Source organism: Aotus nancymaae, unplaced genomic scaffold (genome assembly GCF_030222135.1).
Source record: "Aotus nancymaae isolate 86718 unplaced genomic scaffold, 86718_ANA_hifiasm-v0.15.2.pri h1tg000006l, whole genome shotgun sequence".
Lineage (NCBI taxonomy): Eukaryota > Metazoa > Chordata > Mammalia > Primates > Aotidae > Aotus > Aotus nancymaae.
In genome coordinates, this window is record NW_026988417.1 from 77,571,712 (window position 1) to 77,590,648 (window position 18,937).

Genomic DNA, 18,937 nt, shown 5'->3' on the forward strand with positions numbered 1-18,937 from the left:
AGCCCTACATATTTCTTCTTTTTTTTTGAAACAGAGTCTCACTTCGTCACCCATGCTGGAGTGCAGTGGCGTGATCTCCGCTTACTGCAACCTCTGCCTCCTCGGTTCAGGTGGTTCTCATGCCTCAGCCTCCCAAGTAGCTTGGACTATAGGCACTAATTTTTGTATTTTTGTCCCTGACTAATTTTTGTGTTTTTAGTAGAGACGAGGTTTCACTGTATTTCCCAGGCTGGTCTCGAACTCCTGAGCTCAAGTGATCCTCCTGCCTTGGTATTCCAAAGTGCTGGGATTATAGGCATGAGCCACCATGTCTGGCCTGGTATTTCTTCATTTTTCCAATAATATACTGATCTCTGCCATAGACATATTTTATCATTTCTTATTTTAGACTCATAGAGTCACAGAAACTTAATGAAAGTCATCAAAGTCATTTTTTTTTTTTTAAGATGGAGTCTCGCTCTGTCACCCAGGATGGAGTGCAATGGCCTGATCTCGGCTCACTGCAACCTCCACCTCCCAGGTTCATGTGATTCTCCTGCCTCAGCCTCTCAAGTAGCTGGGACTACAGGCACGCACCACCACACCCAGCTAACTTTTGTATTTTTAATAGAGATGGGGTTTTACCATGTTGGCCAGGATAGTCTTGATCTCTTGACCTTGTGATCCACCCACCTTGGCCTCCCAGTGCTGGGATTATAGGCATGAGCCACCATGCCCAGCCCAGAGTCATTCTTTGAGCAAACATTTGAGTGCTTTCCAAATGCTAGGTACTGTGAATGATGTCGAGGATATAAACAGAAATGAAGCTGATTATGTGCCTTCCAGGGTCTTGAAGCTGGTGAGATATGAGTCTTCTAGTTCATTGCTGAAATGTGAACAAGTCCTGGCAGGAGCATGAAGAAGAGGAAGGGAGGCCATGGAGGGCCTTTGAGAAGAGATGATATGTTTTAGGAGAAATAAAGTGCAAGCAGGCAGTTGCCAAGTATCCAATAGTAGAAAAGTGCATTCCAGGCGGAGGAACAGCTGTGCAGGCATGAGAGTGAAAAAGGATTGCATGTTCTGGGTTCATGGCAGGCATTAAAGATAGGGAAGGTAGGCATGAGCCACATCTTGAGAAAATTTGTATGTCATGGGAAAGGTCTGAACTTTGTATCTGGGAAACCAATGGAGGATTTTAAGCTAAAAAATGATAAGATTTGTAATTAAATGAAGTAGTTTGGGAGACATTATCAGGAAGACTAGATAGGAAGCTACTGCTGAAATCCACACTGAATATAGTGAGAGCCTAAACTCTTACAGTTTGTAGTTAATACTAAATGAGTAATAAATTATAAAATAAAAATACCACAGGCTGATCATAGAACCCAACTGCTATTTTATGACAGTCTATGAAAAGTTGTTTATATATCACAGATTATTGGTTTAAAATGCACTTCTTTATTGAGATAATAGCATATTCAAATGCAGTTGTAAGAAATAATACACTTTGCTCAGTTTTCACCAATGATAGTATTTTGCAAAACTATAGTACATCACACCAGGATACCGACATCATTACAGTCACACAAATATACTTTTTGTGATTTCGTGGTAGGATCTCACTATTTTGCCCAGGCTGGTCTCGATTTCCTGGACTCAAGTTACCATTCTACTACAGCCTCCTTGGTAGCTAGGATTACAGGTGTGTATTACCATGCCCAGCTCCATAGATAGCTCATAGAATTATATATATAATACATATATGGAACTATATAGATATACTTTAAAAATGCGACCTCGGCCAGGCACAGTGGCTCACCCCTGTTATCCTAGCACTTTGGGAGGCTGAGGCGCTAGGTCACCTGATGTCGGGAGTTCGAGACCAGCCTAACTAACATGCAGAAACCCTGTCTCTGCTAACAGTACAAAAATTAGCTGGGCGTGGTGGTTCATACCTGTAATCCCAGCTACTCAGGAGGCTGAGGCAGGAGAATCCCTTGAACCTGGGAGACGGAGGTTGCGGTGAGCCAAGATCGCACCATTGCACTCCAGCCTGGACAACAAGAGCAAAACTCCATTCTCAAAAAAAAAAAAAAAAAATGCAACCTCATAGTACGCTAGGAGCTGCTTAGTTAAATTATGTAATTTCCAGTATAAAACATACACAGAATTCTATGTCTATTATCATTTTAAGGGTGGCCTAAAAATGGCTCGGTTAGACCAAAAGCACCCACGGTGTACCTCTCTTGTTTATTTAATTTCCAGAGTACAGTGCAGGTCCAGCATTTAGGGTCCCAATATCTATTTGTTGGATAAATGATTAAAAGGCTGAGAACATGCACATCCACACACAGTGCTTCTTAGTGATACTTCCTTAACATCAGTGTTTTGTTTGCTGAGTCTTGAGGCCTTAGTGGCTACTCTTAAAGTGGTTAGCAACATTTGTGAGCTTAGTCCAGCTAATGGAGTTAGACTTTGAAACAGTACTATGGAAATAGAAAGTGTGCTAACGTTGATATTTGTACCTTTCCTTCAAATTATGCTGTGAAAATCTTTGCAAGTCTTTTTGTTAAACAATATTCCAAGGGTCCTATCAAAATATTAGTTCTATTATAGTGGTTAAATGACTTCAGAAAATATATGTCTTACCAGATTTAAAAAGCAGAGACAGTTCAAGTTTCTTCATTGACATCGAATTTTATTTAACTAAAATGTAGGTATCTTCAATTCTGACTCCCTCATCGAGTTCCATGAAATTAAATGACTTGTTTAATATTATACAAAGTGTCTCTCTGACTCCGATCTGGAGGTCATCTTGACATTTAGAAAATTTTGTTGCAAAATGAGTGACTGATAGCAGAGAAAATCAGGGAGACTAAAAATAATAAGACAAACATTTTCTCTAGAGTCTAGATTTATATTAGAAAGAACTCATCAACTTGGTGATTTGGAATTGGGGCTCTTTAGAAACCAGAGCAGTCATGCGATTACATAGTTAGCAGTGATGGGTAAATAAACTTAAGGTGTTTGACCCTTAATATCATTACCTTACATTTCTTTATCCAACTAGAGTGATGTGCATATTATGTTTAATAAATTATTTTTTGCTTGTATATGTGCATGCATAGCTATTTTGTTTTCTTTAAAGTTCTTATGGAGATAATATGACTTGAATGTTATGCTTTCAGTTCAAGAAAATTGATGGACATATAAAACTAAGTTATAGCTAAAATTAATGCATAATTAAGATGTTTTCCCCAAACATCCTATCTATTATATCAGAGGATATTAATGAAATCTTTAAAAAAGTGTCACAAATAATTTCATAAAAGACTGTATCTCCAAACTACTTAAAGTTTCTGAATTAAAGACTACTAAACTCTGTATGCATGCTAGTATTGGTTCTGTACCTTAGACTAACCATTCAGATTAATAGAAAACTTTTAAAAATCTTAACAATATGATGATTGGTTTGTATGACAATCTCTACAGTGCGTATTCATTTAAAACTTTTTCAGAACAACTCAGTTGTAGTCTGGTGTCTGAATAAAGGTACACAATGCAGTGTGCTTTTGAATTTATTTAATTTGATGCTAGAAAGTTTTGATGGTTTTGGCAAGTGTAATGAAGAATATAACCAAGTGAAAGAATGAGAGATGAGTCAGAAGCTAATCCTGGGCCCATCCTGCTGTCTGTTTTTTGAATTAAGGAGTACATGTGTTTACTAAATTTTGACTGATCATCAATGGTAAATTTAAAAAACAACTTTATTTTTTTCTTTGTTTTTGGTGTCTTCAACAAGAGTATGAGCTCCTGAATGACAGTGCCTATCTTAATTCATTTTTGCTTCTTGTTTCTGGCATATCATAGGTGCTTGAAAAATATTTTTTATCTATTTTTCTGAAATTCTCTCTCTCTCATCTATTGGGCTTTTCAGTATCTTGTGTTTATTCCTTTACTTTTCCTGACCCCTTTAAAAATCTTGATCCTCTTCTTTTTTTTTTAAGAAAAAAAAGAGAGATGGTGACTTGCTCTGTGGCCCAGGCTGGAGTATAATAGCTTGATCAGAGCTCACAGCAGCCTCAAACTTCTGGGCTCAAATGATCCTCCAGCCTCAGCCTCCCAAGTAACTGGGACTACAGATGTGTGCCACCCTGCCCAGCTAATATTTACTTTTATTTCTTAGAGACAGGATCCTGCTGTGTTGCTTAGGCTGGACTTGAATTCATGGCCTCCTGAGCTATCCTCCTGCCTTGGCCACCCAAGGTGTTGGGATTACAGGCATAGGACACTGCACTTGCATTCTCTTGTTCTCTTTAAATATATCTCTCTTTAGTTTATTGGGTAACTGCTTAATCACCGGAGAACACTGATGCTGGGCAACACAATATATGTATCTTTGTATTGAGAACACCAGATACAATACTATACAGATAAATGATGATAAGTATAACTTTTATATAAAGAACTATATATTAGGATGCTTTTCAGTGCTTTTATTTATAGTTCTATAACACATTCTGTGATTTTAATTTAGAAATAGTCATACAGCCATTATTTGTTGATCAGGAAAAAACAAAAACTATGGATCCAAGTGTACAAAAAGTTACCCTTTCCATAGATTTATTAAAACATAATATAAATATATTTTTAAGTTAGACAATTAATTATCTGACTCCTAGATACATTCTCTGACTTGGAGAAAGTCAGAGATTATTAATGTGTCTAGGAGTCAAGACAATTATTATCCCATAGGTGAAATTGGATCAGGTAAATGTGGAGTTGCCAAGGCTGTGCTGGATAAAATGTTCATCAGGAAAATGTTAAATGATTCTACTGGTAATTTTGTTTGAAGAAATGTGAGGGTGAATGGTGTTATAATTTCATGAAAAAGAAAACCATGTATTTTGGAGTAGTACATGTGAGTAGATGATTCATAGTTAATGACATTGAGAATTTCCCAAGGCTGTGCTGGGAGAGTCAAGGGATCTGTTTGGACAGAAAACGTGGTTTCTGTCTTGTGTCTCTGCTTTGCCCTATTGGCCTTTGAACCAAGTCCAGTCTGCGTTCATCCTTAATCGTGGATCAGTGGCATCAAACAGCATAGAAATCACATTATTACTTGAGCTTCAAGATAAGTCTACCTGCTGTAGAAGAAAAACTCAAAAGCAGGACTTTTAAAAGGAAATCTTTTATACAACTGGCTGTTTTAATGCTGTTAATTTCATTTTTTAGTATCTCTCTCTCATTCTTTCTCTTTTTCTGTCTTTCTCCCAATAAAGCGACTTAATGGCTTTCAGTTGTGCCTCCACTCAGAAAATGTGTCCAAATTGCTTGTGCAGGCCAGTTAGTTAGATTACCTCATAGATGACAAATAGGAGGTGAGATAGGATTGGGGTCAGTATACATTCTCTTCATTTTGTCATGGTCCTTTATGCTTTGACATTTCAAATTGACCATCAAAAGTAGCGAAAGGCAGCTGCTGTTCGTTTCTTTGTTTAGTGTGTTGCTTTGTTTAGTGTTTGTTAGTTTGTTTCTTTGTTTACTCTACTGGTAGAATTGCCTTGGTAAGTATAATTTGGATATACAAAGTCTAGTATTTACTTTATATAGAATTGATCAACTGAAAATTCAATTTCTATCTTAGAGGACTCACTCTTTAAAGATACTGCAGAGGCTGGGTACAGTGACTCATACCTGTAATCTCAGTACTTTGGAAGGCCAAGGTGGGAGGATTACTTGAGGCCAGGAGTTCAAGGCTGCAGTGAGCTGTGATTGTGTCACTGTACTCCAGGCTGGGCCACAGAGTGAGAAAAAGAGAGAGGAAAAAAAAGATGTTGCAGAATAGAATGCATACATAGCCATTTATCTGAAATTAAACTTGGTTTGTGTATTTTCAATATCCACCTCTGTAAAGTAAACCTATCTTTAGAAGTGTACTGGTATTTTGGGCAAGAAGTGCTTCATATTGCCTCCCATTATTTTAGTATATGATTATTGGATTTCACTTAATTGGTTAGAATTTAATAACTTATCATTGTAATTTGTAAAATGTAAACATAGACACAAATACTGTTGTATTTACATTATTAAGAGTATTACATTTTACTATAATTATTGTGTGGTTTTGAGAAATTGCAAATTGCTCTTAACTTGAATTTTGCTGATCTCAGTTTATGGAACCACATGACTCTTAAGGGTCAATAGGATTCAAATGTTTCTTTTCTAGCCCTGTGATCCACAGTAAATTAATAAAGCCCTTTTTGCATTTTTCCTCATCTGTAAAATGGAGCTAATAATGAGTATCTATATTATGGGGATTTTGAAAGGATAAATGAGTTGATAATAAAGGATTATGATCATTAATGACAAAATGCTTAGATAAGAGCCTAAAAATAGTAAGCATTCAATAGACTTTAGCTGCTATAATAGTTATTACTAATTTTTCTATTATGTAGATATTGAAAACATTCTGTACATACTTTTGATGTATTATTAAAGCAAATAAATTCTGTTTAAATTTAAGATCTATTTTCCATGCTCACATATTAGCAAGGGACTAATTAATTGAATTAATGCAGAGGCTGTTTATTGAATTTGTGCCATGGAATATATTAGGCACTTTGGAGAGTACAAGATTGTTTCCCTCAAGAAACTTACTTAATATCCTTAATATAAGATAGTAGGAGAGATGGCATTTGAGTAAATGGCTAAAATATGCCTAGCTGTGATATAGGAAATTGGTTTATTTGGGCTCAGGGAATCTTAACTCTGTACCAAATTGTACAATGAGCACATGTTTTTTGTTGTTGAACAGGTTTCTGCATGTTTGTACTGAGTTTGGTGAAGAAACATTGTCGTCTGCAGTTTTATATGGTGTGTATTAACCATATTCCTTAGTCATTATCTGTGATAAAAACCCTTAACTTTTTTTTTCTTTTTTTTTTTTTTGTAGTGAGAAGATACAATTGAATCTGCTAGCTGTTGTTTTGTGTGAATGTGAGGGATATTTGGATTTCAGATAACTATTAAATATAAACTAGTAAAGTTGAGAAGTTTGTGAGGATTTTAAAATTTAAACTGTTTTCAAAGTTTACTAAAAACTTTTTCTTTGAATATTTTCAAAGGCTGTAAATTTAAAGTATTTGGGTTCCTTAAATTTGTAGAAGTTTGAAGAATTTTCTTAGTCTCCTGAACAGTTACTAAGTCTGGGAAGCATCTACCATATTGTTCTGTGAAGGTAACTGTTTACTTGCACTTGGCAGGAGCATAAAGGAACAGAACATGTATTGTCTTGGTAGTTATGGTTGGTCATAGAATTGTGTAATTCTTTTTGGCATAAGGTATTTTGCTCAATGTACCAAAGCCTATCTTAAGAAATGTAACACTTTACATAGGAACTTTTCTTATTTTATTAAACTGTAGCTAGTAATGCTGTGCAATGCAAAGTAGTATTCAGATCTGTAAATTTAAGTAATAGGCTTATTTTGGACTTGGAATATAGTTTCTGTTTTTTATGCTTAGCTTTTCTCCATTAAGACATTCTGTAGAACATAATTGCTGGGAAATTGTTGTGTTTCTTATATTTCTAATTTCAGGGGATCTGAGCATGAAGAGTAAAATTCTTAGTGAGTTTCATGTACAAGCAATCAATACAATTAAAACTAGTAGAATATCCAATGAAAATATAAATGGTATCTATTAGAAAAAAATTTAATTATGCATTTTTAAGCAATCAGGTTAAAAGAGAATTGTATCTTCTAAAGAGATAAAAATAGAATAAAATAAGGCAACCAATATAATATGGTTACTTAACTGGAAACAGATTTATTAAGAATAAATTAAAAAACCAGGTGTCGATGGCTCATGCCCATAATCCCAACACTTCAGGAGGCGAAGGCGGGCAGATACCTTGAGCCCAGATGTTTGAGACCAGTCTGGGCAACATGGCAAAACCCCATGGTGGTGTGCACCTGCGGTCTCAGTCAGCTACTGGGGAGGCTGAGACAGGAGGATCACTTGAGCCTGGGAGGTCAAAGCTGCAGTGAGCTGTGATCATACCACTGCACTCTAGCCTGGGTGACAGAGTGAGACCCTGTCTCAAGAGTGGGGGTCCAGGGATAATAAATCAAAATCTTAAGAATTTTTAAACGTAATTTTATGAATTTCAATCAAAATTTTTAAGACTAGTACATGGAAACCTTAGCTTCTTTTTGTTTACGTTCTACCCATACTACTTATGTTAAAAGTGGCCATCTCTAAGGCTAGGTAGAATTGGTGAAACACAAAGGTCTTTAAAAATTTGAAATTGATACTGTCATTGAACAGACCGTTCACAATCACCTTTCAAGTTTGAAAGTATAGCGTTTAAGAGCAATTGAACCCTGCTGGTTTGAATCATTTGAAGTTAGAAATAACTCTTTATGGAAAAAAGTTACCATAATAAACTCTGAAAGAAAAGTAATTTTTAACATTTTTTGATAACTGCAGAATGCAGCCAGAGTAAAATGTTCCTCTTTAAATGCTAAAACCTCAACAGAGATTTCTCATTATCACTTTCTCATTCACAAATCTAATGATTCAAGATAATGGTTTATTTTTTATATGTTTTAAAATTTAGTACTATATCTATTATGGGCATTCTATTTGTATATAAATTAAGGTTACTTTGTTAAATAAATGTTTTCATTATTTGAAGGTTCCAGTAGGCAACAAAAGAAACATAATTTACTAACAGTGTTTATTTTATATGACTCTTAACTTACACATTTTGACCAAAAGTCATGGTAGAAATTTGTGTTTCAGTATTGCTGTTGCTTCTTCAGCTGCACTGATCAGTTGTGTTCACTAATTTTTGTATTGTTGGGCTATTAACAGTTCGCATGGACTCATGTCACTTTACTGATAATTGTTACTCAGTCACACCTTGTCATCCAAAGTCTGTTTGAAGGCATGATATGGTAAGGCAACAGTATTATGCTGCTTTATAGTTATGTCATAGCACTTTTATAGCTCTTTAACACTGGACAGCATCTTACAGGTTTCTACTAAAATGGACTGTTTGTTGTTCCTGTATTCCATTAAACTATCTTACTGAGTTTTGCTTACTATTTGACAACTAAACACAAAATGCTTCATTAACAACTGGATACCATTCTTATTCAGGTTCCAAATAAAATGTAGGAAGTTCCCACAAAAGCCCCAAACAATTGATTACATTTTCAGGTGTTAATAAATCCTGATGTGACTTTTCACAAAAATAGACTTTAAAGATAATGTTTACTAAGATATTATTTACATAGAATGCAAAAAAAAAAAAAAAAACGCAAAACAGAAACTTTGCTTGTTAGTAACTGCTATGAGGAAATGTATGTTTTTTCAGGTGAAAGTTGGGTAGGTTTTCTACTTTGCTCTTATGTAGGCATGGGTTTCCAGAGTATAGAAATTCATCACTCTATGGCAATGGCTTGCATATTCAGAAAGCATTTTTGTTAAGTAAAAATTATAACTTAAAAATTAGTTGGAATGGAGAAAAAGCTTAAGATTAAAAAAAAACCCATATTTTCCTCACGTTCATTTTAAACTCATTAATTAAAATCTTTAACAGTTGGTGAGTTTTATCAAGATACATCGTATTCCCTAGACAGCTTCATGTCTTTTTACCAAGAGTGTGGGTGTGTGTCTGTGTGTGTAGTGCGTCTGTGTCTGTGTATGTGTATGTGTATGTGTATGTGTATGTGTAAATAACTGGAATCATTTTAAGATTGTCTTTCATGTATTGTACAGACTTTTCATTGATGGGGCAGTTACTGAAGTAAATAGGTTCTGTACATTAGTAGAGTTTACTGAAATCACAAGCTAAGATAGAATTAAAATTAATAATTGAGAATATGTAATAAGAGCTTGATATAAATTTATCAGGTTATGCTGTGTCTAAAGAAATGACTCATTTTCTCAGTAAAAGGCTGGTTTTCTTAAGATCAGCTTTCAATCTGCCTTTCTTTTCTTTTTTGTTATAACATGTTCCTCATAAAACTAAAATGTAAACATCCATAACTGTAGAAATCAGTAAGTTAATATTTTCCTTAGCAGTGTTTTCCTAGCGTGTTTATTTCCTTCCCAGTTTATTTTTAGATTTTGCTCTGTTTAAATTGCAAGTGGGCAAATTTTGTTGATAGTTATCATTTCTACTGTTTTGGCAAGTGTTATGTTCTGGGCTAGACTGCAGTGCAATCCAAAGGGTTATTCTGTTGGTTTATTATGAATCATAACCTGTGTGAATATTTGCCACTTATATGAACTTTTTCTGCTGACTTTTTGTTTGTTTGTTTTTAACAGGTTCCTTCTTCCAATATCAAGTGTTATCTGCAATGACATAACTGCTTACCTTTTTGGATTTTTTTTTGGGAGAACTCCATTAATTAAGGTAATGGAAAAATATTATAAACAAGCCACTATATAACCTTAAAGATTAGACACTGGAGAACATTTCCAACAACCTGTGCTGTTGTGCATTTTTTATTTCTGAGGTGCTTTGATTTTCCTTAGTTGCACGGTGGAGGAGCAGCAAGCCATTCTTTCCCAGCACATCCATCTGGGTTCTTCATCAGCTCTTCTGTTGGCTGCTTAGTAAGGGCATGACTTCATTAGTTGTCCTTTCTTTGGTGACGGCTCATTTCATCATCATTTTATCTTTCTTTTCTTTTCTTTTCTTTCTTCTTCTTTCTTTCTCTTTCTTTCTTTCTTTTTCTTTCTTTTTTCTTTCTTTTCTTTCTTTTTGCTTTCTTCCTCTGTTTTCTTTTTTCCTTTCCTTTCCTTTCTTTTACTTGGGTCTCACTCTGTCACCTGGCTGGAGTGCAGTGGCGTGATCACGGCTCACTGCAGCTTCCACCTTCCAGGCTCAAGCAATCCTCTCACCTCAGCCTCCCAAGTAGTGGGACTTCAGGTGCATGCCACACACCTGGCTAATTTTTGTATTTTTTGTAGAGGTGGAGTCTTGCCATGTTGTTCAGGCTTGTCTCAAATTCCTGGGCATAAGCAGTCTTCCTGTTTCAGCCTCCCAAAGTACTGGGATTAAAGGTGTGAACCACTGCCCCTGGACTCTATGGTTTCTTTCTCTCAGCCATTGGTACAGATTTTCTTTATCCTTCTTCCCAGCAAGCCTATACACAAGGCTTTTCTTTGACTCTCCTCTCCCTTCAATCTGTCACCTCACCTGTCCTCTTCTTTACCAAACTTTCTAAAAGAGCAGATTATATAATATCACCTTCACATCTTCATATCCATTTATGTGACTTTTATATCCAAACTCAGATCAAGAAAAGATTTTGGGGTCCTACAATAAAATACTAATAAAATAAAAATAACAGTGAAAGGGAAATGAAAATACATATGAGTAGACCATGTTTTTTTGGCCATAGAATTGGTTCTATTTATGGACAATAGAGGTAAAGAAGGACATGAACTAAAAATTATATAGTTCTCATTTGGGAGAAGCAGCAAACCAATTTTTCATGGAAAGCAAATCATTTTCTAGAATTGCTTTCTTCTAAAAGAGCTTTTCTTTATTTTTATTTTGATTTTGATTTTTTGGAAACAGAGTCTTGCCCTGTCACCCAGGTTGGAGTGCAGTGGAGCAATCTGGTTCACTGCAACCTCCGCTTCCTGGGTTCAAGTGATTCTCTTGTCTCAGCATCCAGAGTAGCTGGGAGTACAGGCATCTGCCACCATGCCTGGCTTATTTTTTATTTAGTAGAGACAGGATTTCACCATGTTGGCCATGCTGGTCTAGACCTCCTGACCTCAAGTGATCTGCTCACCTTGGCCTCCCAAAATGCTGGGATTATAGACATGAGCCACTGCACCCGGCCTAAAAGAGCTTTTCATATTGGAGTTTCAGATAAGATTCACACATTTCACATTATTGGGTAAAGTTTTTAATATTCGCACAGACATATTATTACTTGGCTGTTTTGATGTTGTTATATGAAGGCAGCTCGGAGGGACTGAGACAATTGTTCAGATATAAAGCCTTCTGTTTGTTCAGAGTGGTATGAGGGTAGTTTCGCATTACTAGAGGAATTCGTGGACTGCCTGTTCTTCCAGAAACCTTTGTAAACTCTTCCCCTCTTGGGAAGGAGCTCACAGAGAGCATCTGCTGAGAGTATCAGCACTCAAAGAGCATTGGGCTGAGCTGGATAAGGATACTGGCAAGCAGGCTATACATTTTTTAAATATTTCTAAAGCTGCTCCAGAGCACATGATTTATGTATTCAAGAGTTCTATTCTGACTGAAAAGTTTTCCGCTTGGGAAGCTGTATTAGTTCATTCTCACACTGCTACAAAGAAATGCCTGAGTTTTAATTGGCTCATGGTTCTGCAGGCTGTACAGGAAGCGTAGCTGGAGAGGCCTCAGGAAACTTACAATCTTGGCGAAAGGGGAAGCAGGCACATCTTACTTGGTCAGAGCCGAAGGAAGAGGGAGAGTGGGGAGGTGCCACACACTTTTAAACAACCAGATACCATGAGAACTCATGGGACAGCAGTAGAGGGTATGGTACTTAACCATTAAAAACTGCCTCCATGACCCAGTCACCTCCCACCAGGCCCCCACCTCCAACACTGAGGATTACAAGTTGACTTGACATTTGGGTGGAGACGCAGATCCAAACCATATCAGAAGCCTTCAAAAAGGCTGTTATAGCTGTGGAAGAATCTTAGAGACTGATTTTGAATACAGCCTTCTAGTGAATTTATCAGGCTGGATTAGTTGTATAATATACTTAAATAATTGAACAATTAACGCCTAAATTAATATGATATGCATCAATTTAATTTGGTAAGCTATCTTTAAAATAATCAACAGGCACCTTTGAATTTGAGTCTGCTCCTACTTTATGGCATTGATACTGAATTACACTAGGAGAAGGTGTGTCTATCTCTTCTCTATGGCATAATTATTATCAGATTTGTCAGGAAACCATTTCTGCCATATGTTTTGGTTTGAGGCTTTATGAATATCAGGACAAGAGGTCTATGAAGAGCTCTTATAGGTTAGCCCATAACCCATTTTAGTTTTCAGAGACTTCATTCTGCTATTTGGTCTCTGTCCCTCATTAATGACTAGATGACCAAATCCCCACACATCACAGTCATTACCTCCTCTGGCAACAACTTTCACCTTCTACTTCTAAATCTTTTCCTCCTGCCATGACACCACTAACATCTAGATGTTTTTCCAGATTTCTCTCCATGGTTGTCCCATTGACTGGGCAGAAATAGCCTGAATCTACCACAAACAGTATCTCTTCTTAGAAGCATAACATGTTCCTTTCTTCTTGGAGGTGGACATGGATTGTGAAAAAAGAAGGATATGTGAATACCTGAGCAAATACAGTATCTGGGGCTCTGGAGTATTTTGCCATATCAGAAGAAAGTCTGTGTGTATATAGCATATTAGGAATATATGAAAATGTCCATGTTTTGTTGCACTCATTCTATTTTTGGCCGATAGACCTGTGTGTAGTTGGAATTAATGTATCTCATTCTTATTCCAAGAATTTATACCAACTATTATCAGGGTTTATATTAGCATGAAAGTCATGGGACAGTTACTTTATTAAAGAGTTTATGGTCTTTTGAGAGACAAAACAAATTTAGGCCATTTAACATTAACAAACACATATTCACGGCATGTCAAGTATTTGAGGGCCTACTGTGTGTTTAAATATTATTAGAGAGATTTTCACTAGTAAATCAAAATCAGAGAACAAAGGAAAAAGGGTTTTAAACTATTCCAATAAGAGAAAAAGTAAGGAGAAATGTACAAGGTATTGAGGAAACTCATTGAATAGAGTTCGTATATATATTGTGAGTTTTGTTGAGTGCAGTAATGCTTTTTAATTTTATTTGCCTTTTTTTAGTTATCTCCTAAAAAGACTTGGGAAGGATTCATTGGTGGTTTCTTTTCCACAGTTGTGTTTGGATTCATTGTGAGTATTACTAAGATTTTTATTTTATATACATTTTGAAAAATGATTTGAATTACCCTAGGAGAAAGTGTGTCTGTCCCTTCCCTGTGGCATAATTGTTAGCAGATTTGTCAAGAAACCAAGCTTGTTAGTCTATTTTAAACCTAGAAAAATTGAACCACAAAATGCTAATAATGTATTTTACTAAAAAGAAACAGTAGCCCTTATCCTGGCTGCAAACAGAATCTCCTGAGAAGCTTAAACAAAATCTGTGTCTCAGCCTTATCCCAGGCCAGTTAACTCCCCCAGGTAATTCTAATGGACATCAAGCTGTCTTGCTGACTTGCTGACTTGCTATTTTGCTGTTGTGTTTGGTAGTTTCTAACAGCTATTCTAGCCTTAGGTGGGGCATTTAACCTGTTAATTAAATACTAACAGCTATTCTGCCTTAGGTGGGGCACAAGTACTAGGACAGGTGGTGGCTTTGAGTAATAGCAGAGGAGGCAAATACTATTGAAAAGCTCTGCCTTCTTAAACACATGGTGGCCACTTGGCTCAGTGGGTGGTTACTGTTGTGGGCCCAACTTGCAGAAACAATCTGTTAACTGTAAATTATTAATGTTCACTTTTAGCATGTTAAATAGCTATTGTTCATGTTTTACAAGTTAGCTTACTGTTATACGATTTAGACTTTTATTAAAAGGTGTCTAGGGAGAATGAGAGTATAGTACCATTGCTGGATATAAGATAAATATACAAAAAAAGTACTGTCAGGAAGCTTAATTTTTCCTAGTTTCTGACAGTTGTAGTTACATTCTGTATCCAAATCTAGAGTACCTAGTAACAACATGAAGCTTTGAGAGAGTGAATATGCAAATAAATGGAAATATGCTATGACCCTGGATGGGAAAACCACCAGAATTCCTCCATTTAATTTATAAATATAGTTATTCGCAATGAAAATTTTAATAAAATGTGATAAAATTATTCTAACATTTTTGTCGTAGAATATTGAAGGGATAATAATTGACAAAAGAATGCAAAAGAATCCAATCTCATCCAATGTTTTTACATTACAAAGCGAGAACAGTTAAACATTATAAAGTTAAATATTATAAGAATTTGTTATTAAAGACTAACTTGAAAATACCACAGGAATAGCCATATAATTGGAAGAAAATTAGGAGCTACCCCATAAGTATGTAATGCATGACAAAATAATGAGGAAAGAAATTTCACATCTATATGAAATTACATATATAAAATGAACTGGTTGTTTTGAAGCAAAATCAGTTTATATTCATTCCTAGTGTCTTGAATTTCTATTAATAATTCTTGAGCAGGATAATAGGGTGAATGGCTGCAAGAAAAAGAGAATAAATTGTTGTCTAGCAATTTACATTTATAACAGCATATTTCATGTACCTTACTTCCAAGACTGAGGACAGCTAGTTTTAAAAATTGTAGTAATGTGGCCAGGGAAAGAATAATTTAATCAAAGTTTTCTGGGTTGGTTAAGAACAATGGTGTTTTTCCCACATGTTCTCACTCATAGACGGGTGTTGAACAAAGAGAACACATGGACACGGGAAGGGGAGCATCACACACTGGGGTCTGTTGGCGGGGGCTAGGGGAAGGACAGCAGGAAGTGGGGAGGTTGGGGAGGGATAACATGGGGAGAAATGCCAGATGTAGGTGACAGGGGAATGGAGGCAGCAAACCACATTGCCATGTATGTACCTATGCAACAATCCTGCATGATCTGCACATGTACCCCAGAACCTAAAGTACAGTTTACAAAAAAAAAGAACAATGGTGTTTTTCACCTTACTATTTTGTACTATTTTCATTGTAATTTTGAATTACTGGTTAATTATTAACTGATTAAATTAAGCTTGTGTGCGGTATACTTCAGTTCTTTGTTCTCCTGCACCATTATAATTGTCATCATGTAGAGATTACAATCTCAGTGATTCAAAAAACTTTCCTTTTCTAAAGGTCTTTTAAGTCTTTTACTAGGATAATTATGACCATCTAACTTTGAAAATATGTAGCATTTTCAAAGTTAGCAGAATATTAAGGAAATTCTGGCATTCTATCTCTGGCCTTTCTGATGTATAACTTTTATATTTAGTCAATGTGCCATGAACTTTTGCTTTGTTTATTTATTTATTTTTTTGACACCAGGCTGCCTATGTGTTATCCAAATACCAGTACTTTGTCTGTCCAGTGGAATATCGAAGTGATGTAAACTCCTTTGTGACGGAATGTGAGCCCTCAGAACTTTTCCAGCTTCAGAATTATTCACTTCCACCCTTTCTAAAGGCAGTGTTAAGACAGGTAGGGTAAAAGTTCAAGATAAACGTGGTTAGAGTTCTTCCACTCTGAAGATTAAGCTTCCTTTATTTTTTGTTTATTTATTTACTTACTTACTTAATTACCGAGACAGTTTCTCTCTGTTGCCCAGGCTGGAGTGCAGTGCCATGATCTCAGCTTACTGCAACTTTTGCCTACCAGGCTTATGCAATTCTTATGCCTCAGTCTCCCGAGTAGCTGAGATTAGAGGCACATGCCACCACATCTGGCTAATTTTTGTATTTTTAGCAGAGACAGGTGTCGCCATGTTGGCCAGTCTGTATGCAGTGATCGGCCTGCCTCAGCCTCCCAAAGTGCTGGGATTACAGGCGTGAGCTATTGTGCCTGGCCTGAAGATGAAGCTTTCTTTAAAAGTGGGATTCACATTTGTACAAGAAACTGATTTCTGTAGAATTTTTAACTGTTTGATATAGCAGTGGTTTTAGTGTTAGCTTAAATCAAATGGATGAGAACAGGTTACAAATCAAATGAATCAAATGGTTTAGAATGGGTTTCTCATATTACGACATCAATTGACTCAATTTAAAACTTAACTAAAAATTCACCAGTTTACCGAGTCCTTGATTTTTAGAGGACATTTATTAGTACAGAAAGTTGCTGCTTCTAAAAATCAGTTTTCCTTCTCAATGCACAGTGCCTTCATTTAAAGGTATATTGGAGGCCTTAAACTGAAGGATGTTGACATGCTCTCCAGTAGAACCCTCCTGATCTGTGTCATCAGGTCTGGTGAGTGGCTGGTCAAAGTGAGCGTGTGTCTGTGTCTTTGTATGCACACACACATTTGTATCTGAAACATTTTATTTTTAAGTAAAATTCTTTTTTTTTTTTTTGAGACGGAGTTTCACTCTTGTTACCCAGGCTGGAGTGCAATGGCGTGATCTCAGCTCACCACAACCTCCGCCTCCTGGGTTCAGGCAATTCTCCTATCTCAGCCTCCTGAGTAGCTGGGATTACAGGCACGTGCCACCATGCTCAGCTAATTTTTTGTATTTTTAGTAGAGACGGGGTTTCACCATGTTGACCAGGATGGTCTCGATCTCTTGACCTCATGATCCATCCGCCTCGGCCTCCCAAAGTGCTGGGATTACAGGTTAAGTAAAATTCTTAATTTTTGAGAAGCAGATTAACTATTTCTCTTTGAGTGCTTAGTACATGGTTTTCAAGAACTTTTTCAATGTCCAAGACATCTGTTACCTGCTATAAAACTTTTTATACTGCCGGTCTTTGATTAGGAGCAAGGCTATTGCTTTGAGAACTGGTCAGAAAATTGGTGTCTTGGCTGGGCACAGAGGCTTATGCCTATAATCTCAGAATTTTGGGAGGTTGAGGCTGGTGGATCATCTGAGGTCAGGAGTTCCAGACCAGCCTGACCAAAAGGTGAAACCCTGTGTCTACTAAATACAAAAAATTATCTGGGCCTGGTGGCGTACACCTGCAATCTCAGCTACTAGAGAGGCCGAGGCAGGAGAATCACTTGAACCTGGGAGCCAGAGGTTGCAGTGAGCTGAGATTGTGCCATTGCACTCCAGCCTGGGCAACAAGAGTGAAAGTCCATCTCAAAAAAAAAAAAAGAAGTAATTGGTGTCTCAAACATCTGTCTTCAACCACACCCATTTTGCACTGTCTATAAGTTGCAGTTTTAGATTATTTAAAAAGGACCAAGAACTACAAATTTGCAAAATACTTTGAATACAGAATTCTTCTCAATTTTTATGATTGTCTCCCCAAATCTTTAGTTATTGTCTCACTGATGCTCATTTTGATAATCTTCTTTAAGCAACTAATTTTTGTGTTTTTCCACAGCATTCATCTTAGTTTTAGAGAAAAGTTCAACTTTTTCCTTATTTCATCATACAAAATTAAAGTGAAATAAAATACAATATTAAATTATATAATTACAAAAACAAAGTATTACTAGTTAATAAAAAAAAAAATTCGGAAAATAACTCAGCTGATTCTTGGTAAGAAGTCAGGTTCCTAGACAACCTGGAAGGTAGTCTACCAAGGTGCAAGATTTCAGTGTGCCAGTTACCTATCATTATGCTTACAGAGAGAAGGAAAGTGCTGGCTAAGTAGAGGATGTACAGAAGGTTTACAATAGGCTTTTCTTCCATGATCCTTAAAGTTTGAAAAATTAGTGTGGTGTGTGCTTTACTATTTATATCATGGTTTTTGGATCAGGTGCATGCTCAAATACAATTTCAATGAAATTAGCCCCTCTGGTCCCCTTCTTTTTCCTCTTTAGGAAAGAGTGAGCTTGTACCCTTTCCAGATCCACAGCATTGCTCTGTCAACCTTTGCATCTTTAATTGGCCCATTCGGAGGCTTCTTTGCCAGTGGATTCAAAAGGGCCTTCAAAATCAAGGTATGTGTTTAGATTCTTTGATATATTATTAGAGAATATAATTAGAGAATGTAACCTAGTTGGAATTTGGTTCACTCATGATCTACATTAAGCCCTTAGGCAACAACTTTTATATCCTGTTTGTTTCGGCCTCACGGAAATGCTGCCATGCTGATCTGAATGTATTCTTTCTTGTTAGGTTTGTCATACCATGTTAATACATTTTAAGTGTCATGTCAGTTTCCTTTATAGAAATGGCATGTGTCCT

The 18,937-nt window shown here is 36.3% G+C and overlaps 1 protein-coding gene across 1 annotated transcript in view; it reads left to right on the forward strand.

Annotated features, from left to right (window-relative positions):
- The window catches only part of CDS1 (CDP-diacylglycerol synthase 1), a 70,160-nt gene that overhangs the window by 43,326 nt on the left and 7,897 nt on the right, over window positions 1-18,937 (forward strand). The window contains exons 6-11 of the mRNA XM_064368822.1: window positions 6,797-6,855; window positions 8,857-8,939; window positions 10,318-10,405; window positions 13,902-13,970; window positions 16,137-16,289; window positions 18,571-18,690. Of these exons, the coding sequence (XP_064224892.1) occupies window positions 6,797-6,855; window positions 8,857-8,939; window positions 10,318-10,405; window positions 13,902-13,970; window positions 16,137-16,289; window positions 18,571-18,690 (572 nt within the window). The remainder of the gene's footprint in view (window positions 1-6,796; window positions 6,856-8,856; window positions 8,940-10,317; window positions 10,406-13,901; window positions 13,971-16,136; window positions 16,290-18,570; window positions 18,691-18,937) is intronic.